At 36.7% G+C, this 12,705-nt stretch overlaps 2 protein-coding genes and 1 long non-coding RNA gene across 3 annotated transcripts; all 3 read right to left on the bottom strand.

Moving 5' to 3' along the window:
• Positions 1 to 3,895: 3,895 nt before the first annotated feature.
• LOC145606279 (uncharacterized) lies at positions 3,896 to 5,196 on the bottom strand. The gene is made up of 3 exons (XR_014105234.1): positions 4,894 to 5,196; positions 4,662 to 4,706; positions 3,896 to 4,112 (listed from the first exon to the last, which is right to left on the bottom strand). It is a non-coding gene; the product is annotated as an uncharacterized LOC145606279 (long non-coding RNA).
• A 1,553-nt stretch (positions 5,197 to 6,749) lies between these two features.
• Positions 6,750 to 8,735, bottom strand: LOC145604125 (uncharacterized). The gene has a single exon (XM_081660075.1). It carries the CDS (start codon positions 8,733 to 8,735, stop codon positions 6,750 to 6,752), a length of 1,986 nt encoding a protein of 661 aa, XP_081516201.1.
• Positions 8,736 to 8,776: 41 nt separating this feature from the next.
• On the bottom strand, positions 8,777 to 10,954 carry LOC145604126 (uncharacterized). The gene is made up of 4 exons (XM_081660076.1): positions 10,857 to 10,954; positions 10,585 to 10,770; positions 9,299 to 10,406; positions 8,777 to 9,208 (listed from the first exon to the last, which is right to left on the bottom strand). Exons 1-4 carry the CDS (start codon positions 10,952 to 10,954, stop codon positions 8,777 to 8,779), a joined length of 1,824 nt encoding a protein of 607 aa, XP_081516202.1.
• Positions 10,955 to 12,705: the final 1,751 nt, after the last annotated feature.

The raw sequence follows: 12,705 nt of genomic DNA on the forward strand, positions 1-12,705 counted from the left end.
TGATTTTTTTATTAATAATTTCCAAAATACATGTTACAATTTGTACTTTTAAATTACTAAATTACAAAATATTGAAGTACAAGCTCACATTACATGCATTATTACCCTGCTCCACCGAAGTAATTTTCGGGTTTTTACTTGTGGATTAACAAGTAAATTAATATGGCCATTAGGAGGACCACTAGCCCCACAATGTACATGAAATACACTGCACCCTTATCATCCTCATGTCTTCCTCAAATGTAAAGACAGGCTGATCTTCTTGATTTTCTTGAAACATGGTGGTTAAGTTTAATGGTGGTTTTTGTTTGATTTTTTCGGGTAAGGAGGAAGATGGAAGAAGATAAGAATTAAGTGGTGAGTGGAGATTTTGGATAAGGGTAATTTCTTTTTATAGTAAAAGTAAGTATTTTAGACCGTATTTTTATACGTATATGTATAATAATCGTATAGTATAAAGTGCAATATTTTTTGTCTCGCCAGGGGAATATGACATTTTCCTTATAAACAAGCATTGTTTAACCCTTTAGAGTATAGTTAGCATATTAATATGTTCACTTAGACTGTTAGAGTGCTTTTTATTTTTATCTAGTGATTTTTGTTGTGTTTTGTGCACTACCCTAGTATATGACCAGTTTACCTAAGCTATAAAGTCCAATACTCTAAAGACTCATATTCGACCAAGGTAGGGAAATGACAAACATTCTCTTTCTTGAATGAGCATTTTTTACCATTATGAGCTGTGGACTAAGATAATACCACCTTTTTTTTTTTAAATCTATTTATATTCCTTTAATCTATTTTGGATCCGATAAATTTCAATTCAGGCCAATTGTACCAATTTTATCTAACATGATAGATATGTGGATGTGAGTAAGTAGGATTTTGATGGTTAATATTACGCGTACAATGAATGGTGCAATACGTATTTTAGCAATTATATTGAAGCAATCATATATTGAATGCAGCGTGATATACGGATCATGTTTTTTGAGTTTTTATTTCTCTGACAAATTGGTTACTTGATGTACGTTTTTTTGTTTTTCTTTCTTTTACTTTTTTTGTTTTTTCTTTTTGTTGTTTAGTTTATTATTTTTTTTTTCTTTCCTTATTCTTTCTCATATTTGTTTACTCAATCTAGTTTGTGTATTTCTTCTTCAATTTTGATAAGCAATTGTCAATGGTGAGTAAACGTTACCTTTTTTTTTATCCCCTGTGGTAAATGTGGTGTCCAATAAATTTCAGTTTGGATCAATTGTATCAATATTTATCCGACGCTAATTGGGATAGCAGGATTCCATACGCGTCATGTATTGTATTTTACTATGCAAGCACTATTTGACACTATGCAAACACTATTTGGCACTATTCCAAATAGTAATTTCTGTTATGAAAACTTTATTTTGCCGACATATATTTGGCTCCAGTTTTATTTGTTTTCCTGTTGTTTTGATCTAGTTTTGTATCTTTTGTCTTTGTTTTTTACGACTATGGTAAATATAAGTTTGCGTTTTAGTAGAGTAAAGTAAGATAAGTTCACTTTTTTTTTTAATGTCATTCGGTTAAGGGAATATATTTTACTCTTGACCACCTTAAATTTATGTTGTATAACTTAGTATTGTATGATGTATTTTCACGTTGACCATGTCAATCTTATGATTTTATATGATTCACTTTTTTTGGTAAGGGTTATTATTTGAAATGTTCGTATGTATAAGGTTTTGTCGTATGTTCAGTAGATATTCTTTGGTAAGTTTGTATGTACTATCTAATAAGGGTAGGGGTTATTTCTCTTTTACTTTTTTACTAACTCTAAGATATTTTGTCCAACCTTTTTAGTATTGTAGCCTAACGTCTTTGTATATCTTTTAGAGCTGACATCTCAGAGCTAACTTTTTTTTTTATAATTGTTGTTTTAACACCTTGGTAAGTATAATAGTGACTAAATTTAGACGCTCTTTTATTATATACCATGTAAGTATTATTATTATTATTATTATTTTGAGTTATGACACGACTTGGTCATACATATTTTATATATATATATATACCATGGCATTTTAGAACCTTTTTATTATGTGAATATTAGAGTTGATTTTATTACGGTTTTCTTTATTTTATCAGTTTAAGCGTTGCAAAACAGATTAGCAAGTTTGTTACATGAAAAACAAGAGAATTTAATATCAAGATTCTCATTATTACCAAGATCTTAATATTTACCAAAGTAATCCTTGAATTTTTAACTTATTTACTTTTTTTATTTACAAATTAACCCCTTTATTTACCTATAAATACCCCCCCCAAATTCTCAAGTTTTAAGACACCAAAAAATTCTTACAACTCTTCTCTCTAAAAATTCTCTCTAAAAATTCTCCTCTAATCTTAGTTTTAGTAAAAATCTCTCTAATTTAGCTTTATTATTAAGTTATTAGCTTATTAAAAAGCATCTTATAATTAAGTTGCTATTTTTATTTAAGTATTGTTATTATCTTTAATTCCTACTAAAAAAAAAAAAACAAAAAAAATATTTCGAGTATTGTTGTTATTATCTTTGTTAAAAATATTAGTTTAATTGCTTAAATATTCCTATTCTAACTTAAAACCCAAAAAAAAAAGTTTATTTCTTAAGTTTAGCTTTATTTTTCAAGTTTATTTTCTCTAATAAAAAATAATAAAAAAAAGTTCATTAGCTTCATTTTGCTTTAGTTTCTTTAATATATCAAAACTCCAAAAAAATTACTTAGACTCTTTAATTTAATTTTAACTAAGGAGTGATCATCTTTTCATCCTTGATAAACCAAAGAGGTTATCCAAAAAATTGCTACATCTAGCTCAAGGTATTATCTTCAATCTTTTCTTAATTTCAATTCCTTAATTATTATTATTATTATGCTAACTAATATGTTTGTTTCCATGTGATGTTACCAATAGGGGTAATGATGATATTAGGTGCTAAATTAGCCCTAAATCTTTCATTACTCCACATTAGAAAGCCAAGCCTATTGGTGAGGTGATAGGTTATAAAAAGGGGGGTAATTGCATTTTGCATTGCATCTCTTTCTAATGCATTTTAAATATGAAAGATTAATACATTCATATGTCTGCCTAAAGCATATTTTTAAGGATGATTTTTTTCTTAAAGTGAGTTTAAAGACCTAATGAATTAAGAGTTTATGTAGAGGTTGTTCAAGAGTAGTGAGTTACTTACCACGTCCCAAAGATGGCCTATGAAAAAAACTTTACAACCAGAATCAGTTCCAGTTCTTTAGCTCAAGTGATAGAACTTTTCAAGAGCTTTCCAACCATATCTCACAATAATTTTTTCGGTTTTTCTATGATTTTTAATGATTTTTTTAGTTTAAACTATCAAAAAAATGAAATATGCACGTTTTTCTAACTAGTGGAAAAAAGGTCATCCGTAACGGGCAAAAAGGGCCCATCCGTAACGGGCAGCGTCCGTTACGTATGCGGCCGTTACGGATGGCCATTATTATTCGTAACGGGCACCGTCCGTTACGAATAACTACTTATTCGTAACGGGCATTTACATTGTCCGTTACGAATAAGTAATTATTCGTAACGGGCGTTTCAAGTGCCCGTTACGAATAACCCGTTATTCGTAACGGGCAGATAAAATGCCCGTTACGAATAACCCGTTATTCGTAACGGGCATTTATTTTGCCCGTTACGAATAACCCATTATTCGTAACAGGCATTACATCTGCCCATTACGAATAGTGTTTAATGCAATTAAAAAAATATCCAGCACGTGCTAGCACATGCTGGATCATTTTATCAGAGATAATTTTTTTTTTACACAAATATAATACAGAGATAATTTTTTTTTTTATCTTTTTATTTCACAAGTATAATACACATTTAATATACTCAAAAATACATCTAACTTTTTTCCTCAAAAAAAAAAAAAAAAAAAACAAATACATCAACTTTTGTTTCAAAAAAAAAAATACATCAACTTGTCATATAATGTCGCAAGTTTCTTAAGAGTAAGACTAATAAAATAGCAAAAAGAGCAAAAAAATCGTAATTGGAATAAAAACAAGTTTTTTCCCCGTCTTTAAGCTCCCTTGTGTAGATATTATATGCTCCACCTACATTCAATAATTTCAACAAACCAAAATTAACATAATTGAAAAAAAAATAATATCAAAATTAAAAAAATAGTTGAATCATAATTGAATCAGCCCGTAAATAATAATAATAATAATAATAATAATAATAATAATAGTAATAATAATAATAATAATAATAATTGAATTACATAAAATAAGTTGATTTAAAAAAAATCAATTTTTTTTTTTAAAAAAACAAGCTGATTTCACCATAAAATTACATAATTCAAGCATAATTAAGCTTCGGAACTACGAACATTTGCGCATTACTTAAAGATCTCAGAAATTAGAAAGTTTTTCACCAATTTAAAGTCACAACTACCAAATCGCATCTCATTTCCAAGCTAAATTCAAATTCACAAACAACAAAACTAAATAACCATTTTCAAAATTCAAATAAATTTACAGATCTACAAGATTTACACCACAAAATCCTCTTCAGATCATTGAAATAAACAATCCAAAATCACAAATCCTAAAATCAACACTAAGAATCAAACACCTAGACGAAAAATTCTCAAATCTTACCGATGATGAGAACGCATGATTTCACAAATTCACTAACAACACGTACTGAAAATCAGATCAAATGCTGAATCAATAATCACATTATAAATCTATTAAATCACTCAAAAACCTAAATAATTCTCGAACAATAACCAATTATAAATCCTAAAAAATTCAATGCGAAGATCAAAACAACGAGCACATCAAATCGAAGAACAAAAAGAAAGCAAAAGAGAAAAAAATCGAAACAAACCTGTGAATTTGTTCAACGACTTAGATCTAAATTAGAGGAAGGAGCCTACGGGCTTGGTTGTTCTCAACGTCGCTATAGAATCCCAACGGGCAGATCTATCCTTCCTTCCTTTGCTCAATCGACGCTAACCAGGTTTGGACCGGAGTTCCGTCACCGTCGGTTACACCTCCGCCCAAAACACCAAAATAATCGAAGATAGAATGACGAAGAAAGAGGAGAGGAGATAGAGAGGATAGGAGATAGAGAGGTGAATGACAGAGGAGAGGAGAGAGAGAGAGGAGAGGAGAGGAGAGAGAGAGGTGAATGACGGCTAGAGAGAGGAAGGATTGATGAGTGAGAGAGGGAGTGAAACCCTAAAAAGCAAAGTATTGGGCTCTCCTCTCATCAATTGGGCTAAGTTTGGTCATTTACGTGTAATATAGTATTCGTAACGGGCAAAATAGTGTCCGTTACGAATAATTATTATTCGTAACGGACACTATTTTGCCCGTTACGAATAATAAGCATTCGTAACGGACACTATTTTGCCCGTTACGAATATCTTTATTCGTAACAGGCACTATTTTGCCCGTTACGAATAAATAAGTATTCGTAACGGACACTATTTTGCCCGTTACGAATATCTTAATTGTAACGGGCAAAGCTTTGCCCGTTACAAATAGCCTGTTACGAATGAGAAATTTTCCACTAATGTTGTTGTTTTAAAATCTTTAATCTTATTATAAGATGACTTTTGAAATAAATGATGTCTTAAGGATTTTAATTTTCTTTTAAGACTTTAGAAATAAAAGTTATAACAAACTTTATTTTTCTTTTATAATTTTGTGAACCTTCTTATTTCAAACCCTTTTGTGAAAAAGAATGAATCATAACTTTGATTGTTTGTTTTTAATAAGTAATAATAGTTAATATGAGGTTATGGCCTCATTTCCAAACATGAGGTTAAGATTAATTATTTAGTCATATAAGGTTGTAACAATTATCCATCTCCATGAAAATAAGCTTACATCCCATTATAATTACCCGATGGATTAATTGACAATCGGATATGATTAAATAGTTTATTGTTCCATTTTATTTGGAAGTAAGGCCTTGACAGGTGTCGTGTTTTACTTGGCCAATTCCATTAAGCCTAAACACATAACCCTTAAAACCTTACAAAAAATTAACCTTGAGTGAATTTAAACCCAAAGTGAGATTATATAGTGAACCCTTACAGTTTCGCTCCAAAAAGTACCTTGACCCACTTAAAAGTCGTCAATTGGGACGCATTTGTTGAATTGTCTTATTCGAAAGACATTTTTGGTGATCACTAATCGGGGTGATTTTCCTCAACCAAGGTGGTACATTTTACTTTTATGAGTGAATCCGTCAAAGATCACTAAAATCCAACTTACAAAAATGACATTTATGTCAACAACCCAAATTAAAAACCCAATGGAATTGGTTATTTAAAACATGGCATCTGTCCGAACTACGAAGGTTTTGATCCGTGAGTGAATTCAAAATCTCACTATGATCGGTACGTAGTGCAACTTTGGTGCTCAAACCTACCTTGTATTAATTATTTTTTGTGGTTGATATGTCTTAAAACTTTTTTTTTAACAACGCAATAGTAAGAGCCCGTTCCTTAGAACGGAAGAGAAGACGAGTTCCAGACGTTCGATTCTCTTAACCTAAACCCCGAACCCTGTACCTTTTTTTTATGGAGTTAGCAGTTGATTTTATTTATTTATTTAATTTTATTTCTTAAAATTGACTATTTTTAAATCCGTCCTTATTCGGATAAAAATAAGGTGGCGACTCTAATTCTTGTTTATAAGTCTTATCAGACACTTAAGTGGAACCTTTATAGACTAATCTGTGTCCACTAAAAAAATCATGGTACCACACATCCTCCAATCCTTGAACTTCCCTCCCCCCTTGTTTACAAAGTAGCTCTCTTGAATCCGTTTTGACTTTACCATTTCCTCGTTACATCTCGTCATGAGCCTGTCTGGATCAGCCTCCGTCCCTCTGAATATAACGTCATTTCTAAACTTCCAAATGCTCCAGATGGTAGCCATAATGGATCCTGCCAGATCAAGGTAGGTCTTATCCATATTGAAGGCGTACTTCAGCATATTCTCCAGCCATACCTCAAAGTCCGGGTCTCCTTCTTTCACATGAACTCCTAGATGACCACATTGCCAAATCCGTCGGGACATCTGACAATCTCTAAATAGATGAGCACTCGTTTCTAAGGAACTCTTACACAGCACACACATGGGATTAACATTCATGCCCCTTCTAATTAGACCTTCCTTGCTACTGCAGGCCTTTTGAAGCACTCTCCAAACTAGAAGGAGCCAGGTTGGTGGAACCTCCAACTTCCTGAAACACCTCCAAAATTTTACATTATTCCTCTCCTTTTCTGAATCTAATAACCATGAGTATCCTGATTTTGTTGTGTACAGCCCACTTTTTGTTTCCCCCCACATGACCTTATCCCGGTCCTGACCACTTGGGTGGGTACTCAAAATTTTCTTTACATCATCCACATCAAAGAGCCTCCAGATCTCCCTAGCCCTCCACCCTCCCTCCATATCCATCAGGCCACTCACCGTCTTGTACTTAATTCTATCCTCCTCCCCCACTCCCTGTTTAAATCTCACCCTTCCAGCCACCGTCCACCTTTCTTCTTCTATTCTAGTTCTTCTTCCATTCCCAATCCTGTACCAAAACCCCCCCTTCATGTCTTTGGCCATCTTCCCCATGCCCCTAAACGCCCATGAGCACCTTCTAGCTATTCTGCCTTCAACGCCTTCTTCAATTGGAGAATTACCATACTTCCCAATAATCAGCTTGCTCATCAAAGTACTCATGTTATTATGGATTCTCCATGCCTGTTTTAGCATCATTGCCTGGTTGAGTTGATGAATTTTCTTTAGTCCAAGGCCTCCTGCTTCACGTGGCTTTTCTAGGAACTCCCTTTTCTTCCAATAGATCGGCTTTTTGTCTCTTGAGTTTGCCCAAAAAAATTTCACACAAATGGAACTAATTTTACCCAATATCTTCCTAGGCGGGAGGAACAAGGACAAAATGTGAGAGGTCATTGCCACCAGGATGGAGTTTATCAGAATTAGTTTCCCAGCCTGAGAGAGGGATGCAACCTTCCATGAAAGCACCTTATTTGCAATCTTCTCCACTAAGAAGTTGAATTGAGATAAGGATCGGCCGTCCACATCCATTGGGCAACCTAGATATTTCCCGAAAGAAGACTTACTCATCATCCCTAGGGGTTTTCTCAGCAATCTGACAAAGGTTGAAAGAGTGTTTGGACTGAAAAGCACAAAAGATTTCTTCGCACTTATCAACTCCCCCGATATTTTGCAAAACTCGTCTAGAGCTTGGCGCAATTCCTTACATACCCTGAGGCTAGGTTTAAAGAACAGTAAGGCATCATCTGCAAAAAATAAATGGGATACCATCGGGGAACTCCTCGAAGCCTTAATCCCTTCTATCCTTCCCTGATTCTGAAGCCAGACCAGCCTACGCGAAAACACCTCCATACACAGAATGAACAGGTAAGGGGAAAGGGGGTCCCCCTGGCGCAACCCTACCTCAGGAACAAACCACTCTGATTGCTCTCCTTTTACAATCACCGCGTATGAGACTGTAGATATACACTGACCTACCCATTGTATCCACTTCTCGGGAAAAGCCATATGCCGCAGAATTTTAATGATGAAATCACATCTGACTCTATCGTAGGCTTTGTTGAGATCCACCTTCATTACTCCTCCAAACTGTCCATCTTTTCTTCTCTTCCCCTTGATATACTGAATTAGCTCATGCCCCATCAAGCACTGTCCGTCATCAATCTCCCTGGGACAAAAGCATTCTAGAACTCCCCGATTACCTCCTGCAAGATAGGTTTTAACCTATTCACCAGGAATTTCGACACCACTTTGTATATGGTGTTGCAAAGGCCAATCGGTCTAAACATATCCACTTTATTAGCATTTTCCTCCTTAGGAATTAGACACAAGAGAGTTCTGTTCCACTCCTTAAGAATGAACCCACCATTGAAGAAGCTAGCTACTACTGAGTAGATATCTTCACCCATGATGCTCCAGCACCGTTGTAATGCTACTGGAGGACAACCGTCCGGCCCTGGCGCTTTCATCGGCTTCATATCAAAAAGAGCTTTTTTAATCTCCTCCCTAGTAAACTCCTTATTCAGCAAATTTAGATGATCCTCCGTCAAGACTGGCATATGTTGCATCCACTCAGCACACAACTCCTCATCCCCTATTCCATGCTCCTGATTGCTCTACACACTTGGACAATAAATTGTCTTAAAGTGCTTAACGAATTCTTTTTTGATAGAGCTCGACTCCACACACCATTCATTCTCACCCACTTGGATTGCTCTTATTTCATTCCTCATTTTTCTTCCCTTGACTGATCTATAGAAGAATGAGGTTGATCTGTCTCCCAATAATTCCCACTTCCCTTTCACACGCTGCCTCCAAAATTCGTTCTTAACCTCCACTTCCCTCATCAACTCCCTCCTTAGCTCCCTCTCCTGGCTTATATTTGCCTCTGACATAGCCCCTAGTTGGGCCTCCCCCAGTTCCTCATGTAACTCTTCCCAATTTATTCTGTGCTTGTCCCTGTAGTCCAACGACCACTTCTTCACCACACTACGAACAATTTTCAATTTCTTCAATAGAGAGTACATTCTTGACCCAGGGACATCAACCTCCCAAGCATCAGCTATGATTTGCTTCACTTCATCAAAACACAAGGCCCACGCTTCAATCTTAATAGGAGTATTTTTTCTTTCCCGTTTTAATGGGCTTGAGTCCAGTAGGATTAGACTATGATCAGAGAGCAGGATTGGGAAATTCCAGATTACGGCCTCCGGGAATGCATCTTTGTAATCCAAATTGCAATATGCCCTATCCAATCTTTCCATTACATTTTCACCTCCCAGCCTATTGTTAGTCCACGTGAAATTTACACCTTTGTGAGGAACATCTAACAAACCATGTTCAATTCTCCAATTCGTAAACAGAGTAGCCCCCCTAATTTGTGTACTCCCTCCTTGCTTCTGCGAAATCCATTCGACTTGATTGAAATCACCAATTAATAAGTGCCTCCCCTCAAATGAGTTAAGGAAAGTTCCCAATTCTTCCCACACAACTTGTCTATGCTCTAAATATGGCGAACCATACACAAAAGAGACATATATATCATTATTAAAAACATCCCATGCTTTACAACTAATAGCATTGGATGGTGAACTTAAGACTTCTAAATTACAAGACCAACTTAAGAACAGCCCCCCCGCAGCTTCTATCGAAGCATCCACCCCAAAACAGTGCTTAAAACCAAGCTTAGAGAACACAGATACTAGACTACTACCGCTACATTTAGTTTCTGAGATAAATACTACATCGACTCTAAAATTCTTACACATACTACTTATAAACGGAATTGCATAGGACTCTTTGTTGCCTAAACCCCTGCAATTCCAACTCCAAATCCTCATTTATTCCCTTGTGGCTCTTTTGGGCCAGCCACTAAGCCTCTAACACACCCACAAAAACATCAGCTTCCCCTTGGTAGTTGGAATTTCCAGCTTCTGCCTTCAGTTGATTGCTTTCCCTTCGAGCTTCTCTTGACTCTGCTCATCCTACCTACCTCTTCCTTCGACGAATCAATGCTATCATCATCTGATAATCCCAATTTAACTTCCTTGCCTTTTTCTCTAGCGGAACTCTTCTTTCTCTTTTTCCCTTCTCTTTGATCACACTTTCAATCTCCACTTCTTCTACAATTGGGGTGAGGTTCAAATCAAAATCGCCCACAGTCGGCTCCGAGTCTGAGCTGATCTCAACAATTTATGGATTGAACGAGACTTTAAAGCAGGTTTCTTCGGAGATGAGCTTGGTGGGCTAATCATAACCTTTTACCCTTTGGCTAACACAGAGGGGCTTTCCATTGGAGAATCCAATCCATCATCTCCATCATTGTGGGCCGGGTCTGCGTTCAAATCTCCTACCTTCTTCATCTGGGCCACTACCAGATCCGAAAGGGGCTGAATGGGTGGGGATTCGCAACTGGTTTTTGAATTTGGTGATGAATTTTTTTGGTGAAATAGGGGTATTCGGCGGGTTCGGGTATTCTTCAGCAATAAGGTTTATAGAGGGTAGGATTTTTGTTGGGCTTTTGGGCTTATCTGTAGATGGGCCCACAGCTTAATTCAAATAAGGCTCAATTGTCTTACCCAGCTCATCACAAGGCCCAAACGAGGAATTCTTAAGAGAGGCCTCACCCCATAGATCTCGGCTGTCTGGGTCCTTCATGGGCTCCTTGGTCTCACTTCCACTATCGCTTGACAGGCCCAAGTCCAGCAAAGCTTGAGCGAAGCTTAGTAACGGCGAATCTGGGACCGGGCCCCAAGTTGGGCCATTTGGACTACTTGGAGTGAATGGAACTAATTCTTCAAGACACGTACCATCCAATTTTTCTAGCTCTTTTAGGAGCGATGGAGACGAAGCCACTGAGTGAAACTCTGAAGAGTTGTCGTCTGGCTCTAAAATATCCGCAAGTGACTGGTAACTTTCCATAATTGGGTAACGTAAGAAAGTTGTTGAACTAAGAATTGGTGGGATAAAGTTGCTTAAAAGGGGGAAAGTGAAAAGGACAAGTAAGAAAGTAAGAGCAGCCAAATTGAAAAGGAGCTGGGGTGAACTTATAAATAGAAAGTAAAAGGCTAAAAAATTCAGAAAAGGGAAGTGGGGTATTTGAATATTCGGTGGAATTTTGCTGGATTGCCTCTGACCCAATAGAAATAGGAAGACATCTAGAAAAATAGGGGACCATTTTGGGAAAAGTGGTACTTTAAAAATATTCACCCATGTAAGACAAGGAATATCCCACCTAGGAGGGTTCCAAAACCAATCATAAACTCCCCCCCAGACAACACGGGTTAGTAGCTATCCAGGTGAAACCAACATCTAGATGAGTAACTGGCCAATAAATACTCCTGGCTTGAGAAATCAATGATCTGCTTCTTTTGCTGAGTACACCCATATTCTTGTCTCCCCTCTCAGTCGCAATAAAGTCGATGTTCCCCCTTTTCCGTTTCTTCACCCTCCGTAAGAGTACCTTACTCAAGTACTCCGTATTAGCACAAACAGGTTATGTACCGGGTACAGGCCCCACTCCGCTTTTTAATTTTTTGTCCAGCCTGATTCTCCCAACTTCCACCACTGAAACACACGCGCCACCACATGGTCTTTTCTTGGGACAGATTATGTACGAAATTTTCAACCACCTCCTCTCATATAGGGTTCTCCGGCCACCGTCTTCATCACTCCATTTTCTTTTATTTCCACGCTCCTCATCAGCATCCGCTCCCTTACCTTGGTCACCTTGATCATCCTTGTTCCCTCCCCCCGGCTCTTCCACTCCCCCACCATCTTTATCCTCTCCACCACTATCATTGTCATTGTCATCATCCTCATCGTCTTCATCCCCCTTCATATTCGACGAGGTTGAGCTACCGTCTTCATCCTCATCATCCTCATCCTCCTTCCTATCTGAAGAATCATCCTCAGACGGCACCGGAGTTTGTGGTACCCAGTCATTCTCCGAGACACTTTCCCCCCTCACTTCCCTCAAAGTTTGTACTTCGATAAGATTAATTTTCGAAGTCCTATTTCTCTCCACTCTTTTCAGTCCCATTATCTTATTCTACTCGTATTCATGTGCGCTTTCTGACTAACATGCAAACATTAGGTTAACCCTAAACCTGTT

This window comes from Chenopodium album, chromosome 22 (genome assembly GCF_948465745.1).
Source record: "Chenopodium album chromosome 22, dcCheAlbu1.1, whole genome shotgun sequence".
In the NCBI taxonomy this organism is placed as follows: domain Eukaryota; kingdom Viridiplantae; phylum Streptophyta; class Magnoliopsida; order Caryophyllales; family Amaranthaceae; genus Chenopodium; species Chenopodium album.